This window comes from Rhineura floridana, chromosome 8 (genome assembly GCF_030035675.1).
Source record: "Rhineura floridana isolate rRhiFlo1 chromosome 8, rRhiFlo1.hap2, whole genome shotgun sequence".
Taxonomy (NCBI): domain Eukaryota; kingdom Metazoa; phylum Chordata; class Lepidosauria; order Squamata; family Rhineuridae; genus Rhineura; species Rhineura floridana.
The window spans coordinates 85,862,543-85,880,728 of NC_084487.1; the positions used below are offsets into that span (position 1 = coordinate 85,862,543).

At 38.1% G+C, this 18,186-nt stretch overlaps 1 protein-coding gene across 30 annotated transcripts in view; it reads right to left on the minus strand.

The window, feature by feature from the left end:
* The window catches only part of IMMP2L (inner mitochondrial membrane peptidase subunit 2), a 797,369-nt gene that overhangs the window by 636,998 nt on the left and 142,185 nt on the right, over positions 1 to 18,186 (minus strand). For 2 of the 30 annotated variants that reach the window (XM_061639988.1, XM_061639994.1), the window contains exon 4: positions 6,356 to 6,401. The exons of the other annotated variants lie outside the window; for them this stretch is intronic. In XM_061639988.1, coding sequence (XP_061495972.1) covers positions 6,356 to 6,401 — 46 coding nt within the window. The remainder of the gene's footprint in view (positions 1 to 6,355; positions 6,402 to 18,186) is intronic. 30 annotated transcript variants of the gene reach the window in all.

Consider the following 18,186-nt stretch of genomic DNA (forward strand, 5'->3'; position numbering starts at 1 on the left):
TAGAATTATTTGCTTTCCTTCCGTGTTTAGAAATCCAAGTAACCACATTTCCTAAAAATAAATCTACTTTTCATTTACTCCTTTCATTAAATGAGGCTCAATCCAGACAAGACTGAGATCTGCTAGTGGGTGGTTCTTCTGACCAGATGGTGGATGTCCAACCTGTCCTGGATGGGGTTGCACTCCCCCTGAAGGAGCAGGTTTGTAGCTTGGGGGTTCTCCTAGAACCATGTCTGTCACTTGAGGCTCAGGTAGCCTCGGTGGCACAGAGTGCCTTCTACCAACTTCGGTTGGTGGCCCAACTACATCCATCTGGACAGGGATAACCTGGCTTCAGTTGTCCATGCCCTGGTAACCTCCAAATTAGATTAATGCAATGCGTTCTACGTGGGGCTGCTTTGAAGACGGTTTGGAAACTGCAGCTTGTGCAAAATGCAGCAGCCAGATTGGTAACAGGGACCAGACGCTCCGAACATATAAAACTAATTCTGGCCCACTTGCACTGGATGCCTGTATGTTTCCGAGCTCGATTCAAGGTGCTGGTTTTGACCTATAAAGCCTTACACGGCTTGGGACCACAATACCTGATGGAACGCCTCTCCTGATACGAACCCACCCATACACTACGTTCAAGATCAAAGGCCCTCCTCCGGGTGCCTACTCCAAGGGAAGCTCGGAGGGTGGCAACAAGGGAGAGGGCCTTCTCAGTGGCGCCCCCCAAATTATGGAATGATCTCCCTGACAAGGTGTGCCTGGTGCCAACACTGTTATCTTTTCAGCACCAGGTCAAGACTTTCCTCTTCTCCCAGGCATTTTAGCATGTGTTTTAAATTGTTTTAAATTTTTAAATTGTGTTTTAAATTGTTTTTAAAATATGTGTTTTAAATTGTATATTTGTTTTAATGTTTTTGGTTGCTGTAAACCACCCAGAGAGCTTCGGCTATGGGGCGGTATACAAGTGCAATCAATCAATCAATCAATCAATCAATAAAAAAATAAAAAAATCAGCCTCTGGATGTAAATCCTCCATGCCTCCATATGCATATAAAAGCTTTGATCTATATTCTACTGACATACAGACATTTTAGTTTTTATTAAAGCAACTGAGACATTCCCCAAATCCTTAGGAAAAAACAACAAATACTGTTTTGTCAGGTTTTGTTTTTAAACTCAATACATCTTAAAAGACTCATAATAACTCTTGTCTGATTGCTTAGTCTTGCCCAAAGTCAATGGCACATAACAAATAAATATTTTTTTATATCATAGGTGACTTCTTTAACAGGGCTTAGGTGGATCATTTGTCTTGTATCTCAGAAAGGCACAGTGCCACGTTTTTAAAAAAGAGGAATAAAAGTTAAAAGCATGGAATCTATAAATTCTGTTTGAATAATATTTTAAGATACATTTTACCAACCTTATATTTTCAATATAAAATCCACATTATTTGAGATATGCAAACAATGCAGATAGTTTTCCATTGCAAGCAGATTATATCCACACCTCTTAACAAGGTATTGCAGACAAATGGCCCAAGGAGTCTAGTCCTCCCAAATCATTTGGAAAATCCTACACTGCTATCCCTCTTTAAATCCAATACGGATCTTGATTTTAAGTTGTCATTTTGGTCAAGAACACAAGGTCCATTGTTTATATTTGAGTATAACATTTGCTAAAGAGTGATTATTCTAATAGTTCTTGCAGAACCTATTGTCATGAAGAAACCAAAAGGCTTCTCCTAGACCAGGCATGGCTCAATCAGATGTTGTTGGTCTCCAACTCCCACCAGCAATTGCCAATATGGCTAACGGTCAGAAATAATGGGAGTTTTAATCCCCCAAAACGTCTGAAGGCCACAGGTTAACCATTCTTGCCCTAGATTATGCTAAATACTATAACTAAAAGTATATTTGGGGAAAGACAATATGAAACAGGTATTAATGAGCTTATTAAAGAGAGTTGAGGACTTCACTACAACCTCAGACTACTGTATAAAGATGCTGCTCAGCAGGAAGTATTAGTCAGGCTTCTCTCTCAAAAATACGCTTCTTATTTGTTTTTCTACTGTTACCTGAACCCTGCAAGGAAAAGCTTCATAGAAGACGTCTGAATTACATTAATGGTCACTTTGTATTTAGGCAACTAGCTGACAAGAGCATGGTTTTGTCAAAAAATAATAATCAAATGTTTGCTTCATTTGTCTTTCCTAAATGAAGTCCTCTGAATAAAATGAGCAAATTTATTTGTACCATCTCAGGTTTCTGCCTGAATGCCTGTGTGTCTGCCTTCTGTGTGTACGGGATGGACTGCCTAAAAGATTCTAAATAAGACAATACTTCTCAACCTGAACATCTTCCCCCCACAGTGTTCCAAGAAGACCATAACTGCCTGGACTATTATACCTCCATTCTGGAAAATGTTGAGGTTCAAGTATTTAAAAAAACCCTTTCAGCAATGTTCTAACAAAATTATGCATCAGGAACAATGAAAAAACATTAGCTCTTAAAGAACACTTGGAGAACATTAGCTCTTAAAAAAATACCAGTGAATAAGAGCTCTTTCCAAGAGAAACTAAAATTATAGCTTCATTGTAAATACAGCCCAAGAGGAAGAAATGTCCTTTCCTATAAACTATTATTCACCTTCCTTTTGTGGAGTATAAATATATTTATATCAGTAAAAACATTCACTACTAAATTTATCACTCCTATCATCAGTTATGTACAAAGATAAAATTATCTTGTAATGGGCCAGCCCAGATAATGGCTTAAAATATGCATAAAATGTGCTGAAATCATTTATATTTCCTTAAATGGCTTAGTTTATAGCTTAGTAATGCACGAGAGCTAGAAAGCAATAGTATAAGATAAGACATCTTAGTATAGATGCATTAAGATAAGACATCTGGGCAGACAGCCAGTGTATTCTGGCGAAAGTCAACATGAAGTAAGAGGAAGTTCCTTATATAGCTACCTAGCTGTGGATAAAAGTTCCACTAGGAGTGTCTGGTTAACGACCTGATGAAGAGCCTGATGAGGTTGTCTAAACAGACGCAGTAAAGAGGTGCATAAACAGGCAGTAGCAGGATAAGGCCATGGGAACAAGACTTCACTTTGGTAAGAAAGTATATAAAGGCCAGGTTTTATAGCACTCATTACCCCTCAGCTATACTGGAGTGGAGGGGTCGAAGAAAGCAGGAGGACCATCCATCTATTCCATCCATGACATCTGATGGGTGATGTATTATGACATGTATTTCCATGTACTTTGTACTTTGGCTCTGTAATATGATTTCAGTGTTTAATGCAGTCCTTCATCCACTGTAACTTGTTTTAACAAGATGTGCCTTCAAAGCCTTATACTTTGATGTTAAATGGATATCCAGCTACTTATTTCATGCTGATAAATATTCCTATTTTTCTGTTTCTGCAATGATGGCTAAGGCCACCTAGAATGCATTTTTTAGTTATAGTGTGCAAGATATGAATAAATAGCATATATAATAAAGGCTGTTCTGCTGTTTGAAATTTGACTCCCAAATAGAATCTCCCAAAACTCAAGAATTCTTGAGTGGGACCTCCTCTATCCTCCACCTGAACTGGACAACTGCTCATGATAACCTATGAGGTTAAGTGAACTAATGTTCGACATACAAGGACTTCATGTAGATACGGAAGGGAGAAAGCAAGAACCCTCGACCCTGAGCATTCACTGGCAAAGGGGCTGGCCTTGCCAATATCAACCTGCTAATCAAACAGTTGTACAGTATACATATATGATATATAAAAACCATTTCTAACCTTATCCTAGTTCTTAATTGTGCCAGTGTATTCCTTAGGTCACGTCAGTGCTGGTCCAAAAACAAAGTCTTGCTGCACCATTCAGAAACCAATTTCTGCCTTCACTTGTGTTTTTCTCATAGTGCTTGAAGCAGGTCACCTCACCTTGCCACATGGGTGGCTTTGGGACCACAGTTCAGTGATAGAATACATGTTTTGCATGCAGACAAGCCCAGGTTCAATCCCTGGCATGTGTAGGTAAGCACTAGGAATGTCCCATCTGACACTCTGGGGAGGCACTGCCAGTCAGGTTGACAATATGGAGGTAGATAGACCAAATGGTCTGTCTCAGTATTGCAGCTTTCTACATTCCTGTGTACGTAATTTACTATTTTAAAAGCCAAGGATGGCATCCTGCACTAGGAAGTCAAGAGTGAGCCTTATAGCAAACTTTCCATGTGTGAAGTGCTTGTAGCAGAAAGAATCTTGCCCTAAATTACCTATTAGCATATTAATACTCTTTTCTAGATATTAGTTAATTATATATTTTTGCTCAGTATTATTAGCAATACTCCATATTTCCTTACTGCATTTAGATATGGACCTGATTCACAGAGTATTGTGCATGCTCCTTTAACCGACAGCTCATAGACATCATTCACAGTGCCAAGAGCAGAGGAATACAGGGTCTAGATTCCGTCTCTGCCACTTGACAGTGCCAAAGCCTGCCATGCTATTGGTTTATTAGGCAGTGGACCTAATCCCCCACAGGTTCAGGAGCCCTAGGTACTGTATGTATCTTCTTTGGCCTGTATAGTACACTTTTCCATGTACAGGATGTGATTTGGAGGATGACTTGTGTGCAGAGGCCTGCTTCCATTTGCAAATGGGCTTTGCTGGATTGGGATGGTGTCAATTATTTTTTATTTACAGATGATAGTTTTATTTTTAAAAGATAATTCCTGGCCTCTGCTGTTTGGTTATACTGATCTCCTGGGGTGACAAGGTTATACCTTCCTTTTCACTAAGCCCCCCATATCTGACTGGAATTTGGGCCACCAAAACTACCGCAGTGCAGAGGTTCAGGGCTCAGTTGGGTGAATGTTTGTCAAACCCCATAGTAACCTAAGAGCATTGCAGGATCAGACCAACATCCTGTTTTCATAATGGCCAACCAGATGCTTCTGTGAAGACTACAAGCAGGACATGAGCACAACAGCAGCTTTCCAATTGTGATCCCCAGCAACTGGTATTAAGAGGCACAGTGTTCTGACACAGGGAAGTAGTACACAGCCATCATTACTAGTAGCCATTGACAGGCTCAGCACACATACTACTTGAGAGCCCTTCCTTCTCTCCATCCCTCTGCTGATCATGACACCAGGTGATGTTTCCACCAGTCTGCCTCTTCTCTTGGGAGTTAAGGGCAGGGGAATCATGTCCTGTTTGGCTGCATCGAGTGGCCTGGATGGGGCTATAGGCTTTCCTCTTGCCCTTTCTTCCATTCTTGAACCAGAAGCAGGCTAGCAGTATTCCCACAGCTATATATTTTCCCTCAAAATGATAAAGAGATCAGATTTATAGCTTCAAAACAAGATGTAAAACATGTTGATTTACTGTTCTTCCTGAAGAGCACGACAACATCGACCTCTAGCTACTAGCTAGGTCAACAATGACTTGAGGCTGTACAATGGTATTAAAAAAACCTTCAGACTGTAAAAGAAGACAGTTTTGTTTTCTTCTTCTTTTGGGAAGATTTTTATTACATGCATTAGATATTTCTATTTAAAACTGCCTGGTCTTCATAATCCTAAAGCATGAGCTTTACAGAGGAGGTGTCGTGGTACACAGCTTCACTGTATGAAATCCCCCCCAAAAAGATATATTTTTTTAAAAAAGTGAGTCTGTTTTATTTTTGTTTCTGACTTTTTTTTTTTTTACACAGGACTCTACTGTGACAACCCCCAAAGTTTTTCCAGTGGGAAAAATCAGACATTTCATGGGAAAATGAAAAAACAAAAACTTAAATATTTTGTTATTTAAAATTATGAAATAGCTTACCAAACATTGCTTTAAAATAAAAATATTATAAAATAATAACTGAATAAATAACAATGCTCATGAAGACAGATCTGCTACTGAGTTTCTATCACATACTTAGGACACGTTGAAAAAGTTCTCTTGAAAGTTGCAGAATACTGAACACCTTTGGTCTAAGCCAGGAGTCTGGTAACCATATTGTTCCTACAAGATGGTGTCAATGTTTTTGAGCAACACAGATTCTGATCCTAATGATTTTTACATGTTTCAGTTCCTCCATGTAACAAATCATTGGTGACTTTGATAAAAAATAAGGTACCATAAATAAAATAAATATTAAAGTCCATGACAATGGGCAAATGACAAGAGAGAACGAAGCAAGAAGAAATTTGGCCAAAATGGCCATCCTGTTAGGTAAAACATAGAAATCTAACATGGAAAATATAAAACCAATTAAATATCAGGTACAAGAAAAAGCCATGCTCCAGATCTCAAAACCTCCACAACCAGATAGGGTAAAGTTCTATCTTCTTTACCTGCTTTTTGTACACAGGAGTTTCACACAGGGATGGCACAACATATCTAAATAAATAAATATAAAAATAGAAATTAGCAGCTAAGGTGATAAAGGTCATCAGCATCTCACGATAGGAGGTCTTACTTAAAACAGTAAGTTCTATAAGATGAAGTCAAGTTTTGCAATAAGATAAGTCAAGTTTTGCAATAAGATAAGTCAAGTTTTGCAATAAGATGAAGTCAAGTTTTAAAACAATCCTAGTCTGTAGATAATAAAACATTTCTCAAAATGGCCAATAACAGAAAAGACTCCAGATATATGCCTAATTTGTCAAACTATGAAAATATCATAATGAAGAATTATTTTCTATCCATGACATTAAAGTACATGTGCCAAATATTGCAGCATTATTTTCTAATGAAACATTACAAGAAAGACCTTACTAGGCAAAAAGAGCTTGCCCAGTTATAAAACTGAACTAATGTTCTTTGGAACTGCATTCTTCCTCCCTCTCACTTTTTCTACTGATATGGCAGAGGTAGCCAATGTTGTGCCCTCCAGATGCTTTGAACCTCAAATCTCATCATCCCTGATCATTCACCATGCTAGCTGGGGCTGTTGGGAGTTGAAGTCCCTAACATCTGGAGGGCACCATGATGGCCAACCCAACATATGACACTGATCAACCAGATGAGGTCGCAATCACAATGCAAGCCTGCACACCTCCAGGAATGGTTACAAGGCATCACACTATTAGTAGCAATTGACAAATGTGAAGCTGTCCTTGAAAGTTATTTGAAAAGTTTTAGCTGGTGTTCAACGCCACAATCTTGGCTACAGCAAGGCATTTTTTAAGTAATAGTTTTGTGTCCAAATAGACACCCAGTCCTAGCTTTTGGACACCCAGTGAACACAAATGTAAGGCTAATATCAATGAACCAAGAATACAAATTCAGATTGGAAGCCACTGAAACACTGGCTAGAGGTATTAAATTTTAGTGGAATTGAATAGAAACCATAGAATAAGGGCACATTACACAATACTTCCTAGAGTGATTACAAACCACCAGTCTTTCTGAAAAACTTCTTAACAAAATCTCTCTCCCTGTACACTGTGATATCTGGTTCTCTGTATCTTTGTTCTTTTTTTAATAAGAGTTCAGCTACAGCAGGTATGGATCATAAGCAGCAGTTATTTATTTTAATTTGCTTTTCATTCCTGTATTTACTGGTGGGTGGGCAGGCTAGTAATAATTTTGCTAGACCTTACTTGTGTAAATGCATTTGCAAGGCTGTATCACTCCCTGTATTTTTTTTTTTTTAATATGAACCACTTTCACCTCAATCCAAATGTCAGGGCTTGTACATAGTAGAGAAGCTTCCACGTGCAAGCCATTTGAATGAAAAAAAAAAGGATATCCAGTAACAATACCTTTTAAAATGCCCTGGAACAAGGAGACAGAAAAAAATTCATTTGTTCTTTTAGCAGTTGCATTGGATACCTGAGCATCCTGTTCCAATTCATTGAGCTGGTTTTACCTTTATACCCTTCTTAAATCCTGTTAACATCAGAGATCAACCCTCCCGGACTTCCGGGAAGGGTGACTTAGCCTGTGCCTGCTTTTGAGACGGGCTCCTGCCTCAAAAGAAGCTTATTCAGATATATCAGTCAGGTTTTTTTTTTTTTTTGACTGATTAAACTTCTCCCGGGTAGGGAGAAACGAAGAGATTAACCTCAAAGCCTATTTTTGTTGGGACGACCAGATCTCATTAATTTATGGGACGAGGTCCAGCCGACGAAGGTGGGACGGATTTTCAACAACAAGCTCTATCTGATAAAGCGAACGTTCATCTTATCTTCTAAGAGAGAACGCACTAACAGGCAAGCACCCTTCTTTCTATATTTTTCTTTTACTTGACTTAAATTGTTGCTGTTTAAAAGAGATTTGCCAGATTGATCGGTTTTTGACATCTCACTGGGGAGCCATAACTTCTCTCTGTTACTCACTAATTAATAGCTTATCTCTGTTTTTGTTGCAAAAAGCTGTCCTGGATTTGCATTCTAAAGATATACACAGAAGAGGGATTTCTATTCCAGATTTTTATTTTGAAGAATATTATATTGTCTGAGACTACTCTCTTTTTGGTCTATTTTATTTTGACGAATCTGTTTCCTGACGACCGCCATTAATTGTTTCGATCCTGGGAACTGCATTTTGTTTACTTAAGCATGGAGAGATAAGGCTGTCTGCTTTGTTTATACTGTGATGTCACCAAGTTTGGAGTATTAACCCAATTGTTGCTGAAATAAGAAGTGGTTTTCCTATATTTTTCTTTTAAAATGGCAATTAAGAAAGTGGCTGAGAATCTGGAAATAACTATGTTTCAGAAAATAATGGATGAGATTGAGATAACGAAACAAAACCTGCGACAGGGTTGTAAGGAGCTGAAAATTGAATTGAGTAAAATGAAGCAGGAGATTAAAGATATAGGGGTCCCTGTGAGAGAGGTGACCCTGGAAGGGGTCCCTGTGAGAGAGGAGACCCCGGAGATTGGAACAAACGTGGAACAGGAAAAAGATTTGGAGTCTATGGACTTTAGAAACAAAATCTATTGTTTGGAGACACAGGAGATTAAAGACATAGGGGTCCTTGTGAGAGAGGAGACCCTGGAGACTGGAACAGGGGTCCCTGTGAGAGAGGAGACCCTGGAGACTGGAACAGGGGTCCCTGTGAGAGAGGAGATCCCGGAGATTGGAACAAACGTGGAACAGGAACAAGATTTGGAGTCTATGGACTTTAGAAATAAAATCTATTGTTTGGAACTCAATGTTATCTCTGAAGAAATTAATGAAGATTCTAGAGATAAAGTTATCAATGGCATGGATAATCTTCTGGACTGGAATGATGTGATGGAGCCCAATATAGAGAAAATCTATGGAATTAACTGCAGCCATGTGACAATGGAAAAACTTTTAAGAGATGACCCAGTGTATTTTGAAAAAAAGAACAGAGATATGATTTTACAGCAGTATTTCAGCAACCTATTCAGAATGGATGGCAAGAAAATATTTGGGATAGAGGTAATTCCCATCAGACTCTTACTATATGACTATGGCTTTGACAGCAAGATTATTATGGAATACTGATAATGGAAGATTGGATATTGAAATTACTGGACTTAACAAGACTACTGAAGATGGAAGATGGAAAATGGAACTAATAGGGATAATAGAACAATGGCTACTGAAATTACTGAACCTAACAGATTCTGATGTGATGGATTAATTGAAATGTTTATTTTGACTATGGTTATGACAATAAGATTATCATAATTAGTAATGAGATGGATTAATCGATATGCTTATCTGGAAAAAAAAATTGATAGATATATTTCTTAAAGAATTGAAACCTCTCTTTGACTTTTTGTGGAAAGAATAAAGTAATGTTTATGAGATTTGATGATTAAGTAAGATAACTACTGGAGGAAAGTGATTTTATAATATGACTTAAGAGACAGGATTGTTATATATTATAGACTTATAACTGATTTGATCTTTGACAAATGGGAAGTCAATATTTTACTCTTTATTTTTTATTTTTGTTTTTTTTTTTCTTTTCTTTTTTTTGTTTAACTATTTTTGATTTTGTTTTTTGTCTTTGAATGTTTTATGATTTCGTCTTGTATGTTTTATGAAAATCTGAATAAAAATTATTGAAAAAAAAAAAAAGAGATCAACCCTCCCAATATGAGGCAAGACTTCACTATTCCCTTTTTAAAAGAAGTTAGATGAAGACCAGAACCAGAATTTTCACTGTGGTTGCCAATGACCTCAAAGGTTCCCTTAGCAAGATCCACCAATGTAGCCTCTACTCACTTTTAGCAAACTAAGATCTTGTTTAGACAAGAGTTACATATAGTTTTGTACACCAACATTAGACACAATAGCTATTATCTCATGATTCAATTGAAGAATTTGAGTTATTATTTAATTAAATTTATATTCTGACCTTCCTCCAAAAGGAGCCTAATATTTGTTTGCTTGTTTGACCCCAATAAACCAGACTACAGCATTTATCATGATAAATTGTTTCCTAGCTCTTTTTGTAGTTCCTCTTGTGACACTGGACTTTATTTGTTTAAACTAAAGATGTATTTTGCTTATTTGCTGCTTAAAGTAAAAAGTGCTGGGCCTGTTTAGAATTGTAGCACAGTAAATTGACAGTTAACTTGCTTGTGTGTTAATCTGCTGACAAGTTAATTCACTTGTGTGCGTGTAAAGAGAAATGCTAATTTGCTGACATGCATTATCATTGTTTGTTTAAAGCTGTGTTTGCAAGATAGCTATAGCTGGGAAAATTAGTTGTTGTTGCAAACGTACAGCTGTACTGTAGAAAAGTATCAAACTATGTTGCAGATATACAAGGCTAAAATGAACATAACAAGATAACAAATGTGAAAAACAATCTCCTAATATGGTTACCAAGAGGAAATGGGTATGGACTAATGATGTAGTTATGATGTAGTTATTATGATATTGATGCATGCATAATTATTTATTTTATTTTTTATTTTATTAAATTTATATACCGTCCCATAGCTGAAGCTCTCTGGGCGGTTCACAACAATCAAACATCAATACAAAAATCACATATTTGAACAATTTAAAAACAATTTTTTTAAAAAATTCTTTAAAATTCTGAGAGAAATTAAAAACAATTTAAAACAATTTTAACACATACTAAAATGCCTGGGAGAAGAGGAAAGTTTTAACCTGGCACCGAAAAGATAGTAATGTTGACGCCAGGCGTATCTCCTCAGGAAGATTGTTCCATAATTCGGGGGCCACCACTGAGAAGGCCCTTTTTCTGGTTACCACCCTCCGAGCTTCCCTATGAGTAGGCGCCCGGAGGAGGGTCTCCGATGTTGAACGTAGTGTACGGGTAGGTTCATATCGGGGAAGGCGTTCCATCAGGAACTCTGAGGCATCCAAAGTCTGTGATGATCATGTATTGCGTTTAGTGGTTTGTGGGCTTCCCAAGAGGTATGAGGTTGCTCACTGTGAGAACAGGATGCTGGACGAGATGGACCTTTGGCCTGATCCAGCAGGGCTGTTACTGTTTTCATCATCATCATCATCATTTCATTTATGTAAAACAAAGCTTATAAAAAGGCCAGCACTGCAGAGTTTTGCCAGAACTGGCTTGGCCCTTCTCCACGTGCACGTGTTAGAAATAAATATACTCCATCCTCCATTTTGTTTCATTCGTTCTTAAGGTCTATTGGGTGAGTATCTGGGAGCGAATCCACAGCCACTAGGACCCCCAAAAGGGGCTAGGGCGTATTGTTTATAACACTCTCAGTCCTTCTTTAATAGTTTGTAATCCACCTTAAATTGTGCAAGGTAAACTGAAAGAGAACTGTTAAAATAATGGAAGCACTACAGACAGAACTAGACTCCATCCTGCTTTTATTTTTAATGTGCAGAAAATTATTTCTCATCAATTTAAACATTGTGCTGGCAAATAAAACCTGGAAACTCAGTTGCAGATAATCCAGTATAAACTACATTTTTTCATATTCCAATTAGTGCTGAAAAAGTTGTAAAATCACCTTGTAATTTTCAGGTTGTTAAGTACAGCACAGATGCTCATAATCATCTGTCATAAATGAAAATATTACAGAAACAGCATAAATGTCAGTGCCACTGAGATTAACAGAAGCTGAGCAACACCATATCAAATCAGATATGACGTAAGGAAACACAACTTCATGGAAGAAATCATTTTGTGTGGCCCATGTTTGTAATTTTTGAAGAAAAAAAATTCCATACAATTTAGCTGACACATCTATAAGACTGATAGGGTGATAATTTTGAGGGTTATTTTTCTCTCCTTTTTTATAAAAAAGGTAAACAATACTTAGATTCCACGCTTTTGGTATTGAACCTGTACTATTGATTACTGTGAACAATTGGGCTGAAACAGGAGTCCACCAATATGTAAATTTTTTATATAGCTCTGGTGGTATTATATCCTCCCCTGGCGCCTTTTTTGTTTTTAAACTGGCAATCAGAATCTCTATTTCTTGAGGTGATACTGGTTGCCATTCTGATAAGAGCTGTAATTGTTTTACATCTAGTTTATTTATTTATTAAACTTGTATACCGCCCCATAGCTGAAGCTCTCTGGGCGGTTTACAATAACCAAAAACAAATACAATTTAAAATACATCTTTTAAAAAACAAATTGTGTCTGAAAATTCCTGTTATACTTGTGCGCCATAGATTTCAGAGAAGTATGATTCAAGTTTCTGCAGGAATTTGTGCTTCTATAAAAATGTTAACTTCTTTTATACCAGATGACACTAATTCCCAAAATTTATCCTCTCTCTTTTTTTCACTGCTAAACTTAATTCCTGCCATATCTTTCTTTTAAAATCCTCCTCCTTTTGCTTTAGGATTTTATATATATATATATATATATATATATATATATATATATATATAAAGTCTGGAAGGTAATCAGTTCTTCAATAGCTCCTGGTGTTTTTGAATGTCATGAAAACCTCATGTGTTTAGCTAATTGTTTCTAGGCTAGCCTACATTCTACATCAAACCATTTGTGTGCCTGCCAGTACAGGGTCTTAGATGTTGGTGACTTTGACCCCACACCAGAAGGAAGACCCAGGACACAGACATGGATTTATGTTCTAGTAATGTAAAATATAACACATTTTTGGAGAACCGGCAGTCCAAATCCAGCAAATTAATGGAATTAATCCTGATTGCAACTGTCCAGGCAGATGAACTTTAAATGTGGGGGAAAGTCCCCCCAACTCCTGGGCATCTTATCAGCTATAAGATGTGGCTCCCCAACCAAGGATGAGGAGGAAATACCACCCTCCTTGGTAAGCAAGCCTAGGGTGTGCATCCCTCCCCCACATCCCCGTCTTGCCCTACTAGCGTTCACCCAAAATGCACAAGCAAGGCCAACAAGTGCAACACCCCCAGTTTCCATCCTAGGCATGAAGCTCCAGGAGATCCCTGGAGAGTTCCCCTGACCCCAAAATGCCTCAGTATACTTAATTTAAGCCCCAACCTGTTCACCTCCCCAGACTCCATGCCAACATGCTAGCAACACCACCACTCTGAAAGCCTAACAAATTAAGCCCTGTAGAATGGAGCAGGCAAAAAAAAAGAGGGATGCAAAACACCGATCCCCCCCCAAAGATACCTACTCAGCCCAACTGGCGACTGGACAAGCCCATACTGAAAGAGTGGGAGTGTGGGTACAGCAAAAAGCACAAAGAGAAGGAATTGGGCATGGAGCTGGTTTTTAAACACAGCTTCCCCCCCAATCCTGATTGGCCAAACATGGCCACGGGACCTGTTTCCCTCCCACTGGATCGCACCACCTTGTCTTTCTAAAATGAGGGGTGGTGGTAGATGCAAATCCTGCAAATGGCAGGAACAGCATTACTACCAAGGATCTAAATTCAGTTATTAACTCATGGTATACATGATTTACTACATTTGGGTTTCCCATAATACCTTTGTATCCACCCAGCATAAGGAGCTCTACTAACTTTCAATCTCTAGCTTCTCCTATCTTGGAGATCAATTTAATTCTTTTCTCCCCTATTACTGTTCCATCTACTTTATACAGTTCCATTATTTTGTGAGTTTTAATCTTAATCTGCAACTTAATTTGCAGTGGCATATGGTCTCTCTCTGTTCTGTCTAGTACATCTATAAAATAAATCCAGGCAAAGAGTAAAGGGGAAATTAGAATATAATCAACTAAACTTCCACCTCTTGTACCTTCCAATTTATCCAAAGGGGTACCATGTAATGAAAAGAGTTGATTACTATATATGAGCTCCAAAGGTGTTTGCCATGTTTGTTGGCCTTCTTATCTCTAGAGGTATGTCCAAAAGGGAAAATTTCATCCTCAGAGATTCCCAGTGGGAGATACATACCCATTCTTACATTAAAATCTCACATGATCAAAAGCCTGGCTTCTGGATATGTCTGATCTATATGTACCAGTAAATTAGTTATATCTCTCCAAATGTTCTCTATTTCTAGTACAGTTTTACCAAGGGGAAAATATACATTAACACAAACCAAAGTCCCCCAGTATTTATTTTGAATTACAACTGGCAACACAATATCTTTGTTATTCCAGCCTTGTAATAAATAGGGCTCACCTTCAATTTCTACTGAAATGAAGGTGGCCAGGACCCCTCTTGCTCGTCCTTTGTAGCTTTTTTTTTTTTTTTGCTGAATGGAAAAATTGTGAATAACCGCTGAGCTCTGGAGGGCTATTTTCTTGGGCCCAAGTTTCTTGAAAGCAAATAACTTTGAATTGCTGTAGGAAGATTTCAAGCTCCGTCCAAAATTTTCTCACCCCACCCTGCTAAGTTCCATGTTATGCAACTTAGTCAGCTCTCATTATGTGGTTTAGATCCCCCTTCTTATCTATAAACATTCATCCATTGATAGTAAGTGCAAGAATGCATCTATCACATTTAGTTTCTTTTATGTCGTGGATCTTTTCCAAAATATATCCCTGTTCATATTGTTCTAAATATCATCTACATATCCACTTCCCTGGAGACATGTAATCAACCACTGCAAATAATCTCTTACTTTCATCAATGTCTGCCCCAATATGTTGATCTATTATCATCTCATACTTCCCTAAACATTTTCATTGAGGGGAATTTTCTATGGTAACTACACTCATCAGGGGCTTCTGCTTCTCATCTTTCTCGTCTATTTGCCTAGCTACAAGTGTTTCTCTCAGCTTATTTAATCGATCTATGATGGTATTTTGTGATGCTACTGGTAAAGCAGAAAATGACTGAATTAAATTTTCTTCTTCCAATTCTGGGGTACTATCCGTCTTAAGAGTTGCATCTTGTTTCTTTTTGCACTGACCTACAACCTGTGTATCCTTATTTTTTAAACTCAGACCCTTACCTAGGCTTCTAGTTCTCAGTGTTCTTTGAGGTCAATTTCCTTAATTTACCATGCAAAGGTCTAATTTGCATATTCTTGTGGTTTTGGGAGGGTATCACACCATACCTCTGTAACTTCTTTCTTTTATTAAATATTAGTGTTGGTACCTTATCATGCACAAAAGTTAATATCTGTATCAGATTTGAGTATGTTTTCAATCTCTGTTCTTTTGATTCTTATGTTATGTGGGATTAACCCCTATAATTGGTTAAACTGCTGCGTATTGTTTTATATTCCTATTTGGGAGATAAGCTCTCCAAGGTAAAATAGTTAGTACCAACTATCTGTTTGCAAAACCAAACTGTTTCCTAGTTGCTGCTTCTCCCCTCTCATAAAGGTCCTAGCCATGCATGGTGCTTTGTCCTTTTACGTTTTGATATGTATCCAATTTTTGATCTACAGGTATATCTGTTAGCTTACAGTTAGAGGAAGATTCTACCTCTACCTTGTTCTCTAAAGAAGAAAACAGATGTTTAACATTTGGGTCTATGGAATTCAAAGCGGTATAAATAGATTGCAATGTTGTAGCTACCAATAAACAATGTTGTACAAGGTTTTCATCATCCAAGACAGTATTTTCCATCTGATCTTCCCCCTTTCCCTTCCCCAGTCCCAAGTGTTTTCCTTTCCTCTTATCATTGTTCGAGGGTGCTGGCATATCATAGTTCAAACGTAAGAACCGATTTTGCAGAAACATCTGGTTGTCATTGAGTGCTGTAGATGGAACTTGGCAGTAATCTTCTATTCTGCTTTGCTTCCTTGCAGGAGTAACAAATTCAGGCAAGGAAATCTCAATAGGAAGGTAAATGCTAAAATCAAGATATGAAAGGTTAAAAAGTGTACAGCAAAGGTAGCGAACCTGTGACCTTGTAGATGTTGCTGGACTCCAACTCCCATCAGGCCCAGCCAGCATGGCTGATGGCCAGGGTGATTGGATTTGTAGCTCTGCAACATCTGGAGGGCCACACATTCCCCAACACTGGTATACACAATACAACACAGTAGAATTTTGATACAGTATATAGCAGTCTTGTATTTAATTCCTTGAATTAAATTCCTTGAATTCCTTGCATTCCAGGAAGAATTTCCATACAAACAAGTGAGCAGGATATCACAGAAAGAACAAAACGCTTCTCTGTGTGCGGGACAGTAATACAACAGGTTGCTGGAAGAACGGCAGAATTGCAATCCAAACCCCGGCTGGGGAACAGCAAGGTTGAGTGGCGCAGCAGGGGCCCCTGCCACATCTACAATCCTGCTGCTCACAGGCAAAACAGTGTCAGGCTGCACCTAACACAGCAATTGGGACCTAACTGGGCCTAGTGTTGTCAAGTGATTGCAGTAGAACTGGCTTGGGATCTTCCCAACCACAAAATGCCACTTTTTGAAGTTTCCTGCACGCTGCTTCTGCATGTTCCACTTGTTGGCATCATTCTGAGCGTGGAGGGTGGTGGAGGCCAGCAGGATTAAGAGAGGGTCATCTCCATCCAGCCTGCCCACACCCATTCACAGGCACACTTAGGTTTTTGATTGAAGGCTAAGTCTGAATCCAACCCTTTATTTTGAACATGTTGTTCAAGATGTATGGCAGCATCAGAAGATAGATCAGTAAGCGCCAGCAACAGACATCCATGATGAAAGAGATATGGCGTGTATAGAAAGAAGCTCCACGCTCTAAATACTGGATATTCAAACATATCTCTGCAAGCATGACTGCTAGAAACATAATACCTCCAAGAGCATCTGTCGTGAACTGCCCTGTTCAGATCTTGTAAGTTCAGGTCTGTGGCTTCCTTGATGGAATCAATCCGTCCCAGCATTATTGTCTTTTCTAGTGAATCAGGTCTTCTCATGATGTGCCCAAAGTATGATAATCTCAGTTTCATCATTTTAGCTTCTAGTGATAGTTCTGGTTTAATTTGTTCTGACACCCAATTATTTGTCTTTTTCACAGTCCATGGTATGCACACAAAGCTCTCCTCCAACACCACATTTCAAAGGAGTTGGTTTTTCTCTTATCCGCTTTTTTCACTGTCCAACTTTCACATCCACACAGAGAAATCAGGAATACCATGGTCTGAATGATCCTGACTTTAGTGTTCAGTGATACATCTGTGCATTTGAGGATCTTTTCCAGTTCTCTCACAGCTGCCCTCCCCAATCCCAGCCTTCTTCTGATTTCTTGACTAGTGTCTCAATTTTAGATAATGACTGTGCTGAGGTATTGATAATCCTTGACAAGTTCAATGTCCTCATTGTCAACTTTAAAGTTACATAAATCTTCTGTTCTCATTACTTTAGTCTTCTTGACTAAATTTTAAAGTAGTCATAAATAAAAACACTTTAGATTTTCACATTCCATAGCAGTCAGACCATATGTCAAATTCTGCATGGAATTCTATTGTCAAGTAAATCAAGCAAAAGAAAATAATTTTGAGTAGAAAGCAATTCATTAAAATACAATTACACAGGGATAAAACATGATTGCTATATAATATTTTCTGGCTCCTTAAACATTATGTGCATATCCTGTGATATTATGGCTAAGGTGAAATCAATGACAATTTTTGCAGAATACTTTAACGAAGACAGAACTATGTGCATGTAGGGCAGAAGAGGACACAACAGCAGTCAGCAATGTTTTGGTGCTTTTTATAGATGCCTTTTTGCAAGAAAATCTTGGGTGGCATAAAACAATGTTTTCATATCAACAGAGCCTGAGGTGGTTTTGCAAAATCATTACAACTAACAAGACCAGCAACCAACAATAGCATTTTTGGATGCTGCAGATATAAAAGTACGAAAGCCCAAAGCATCGCCAGACC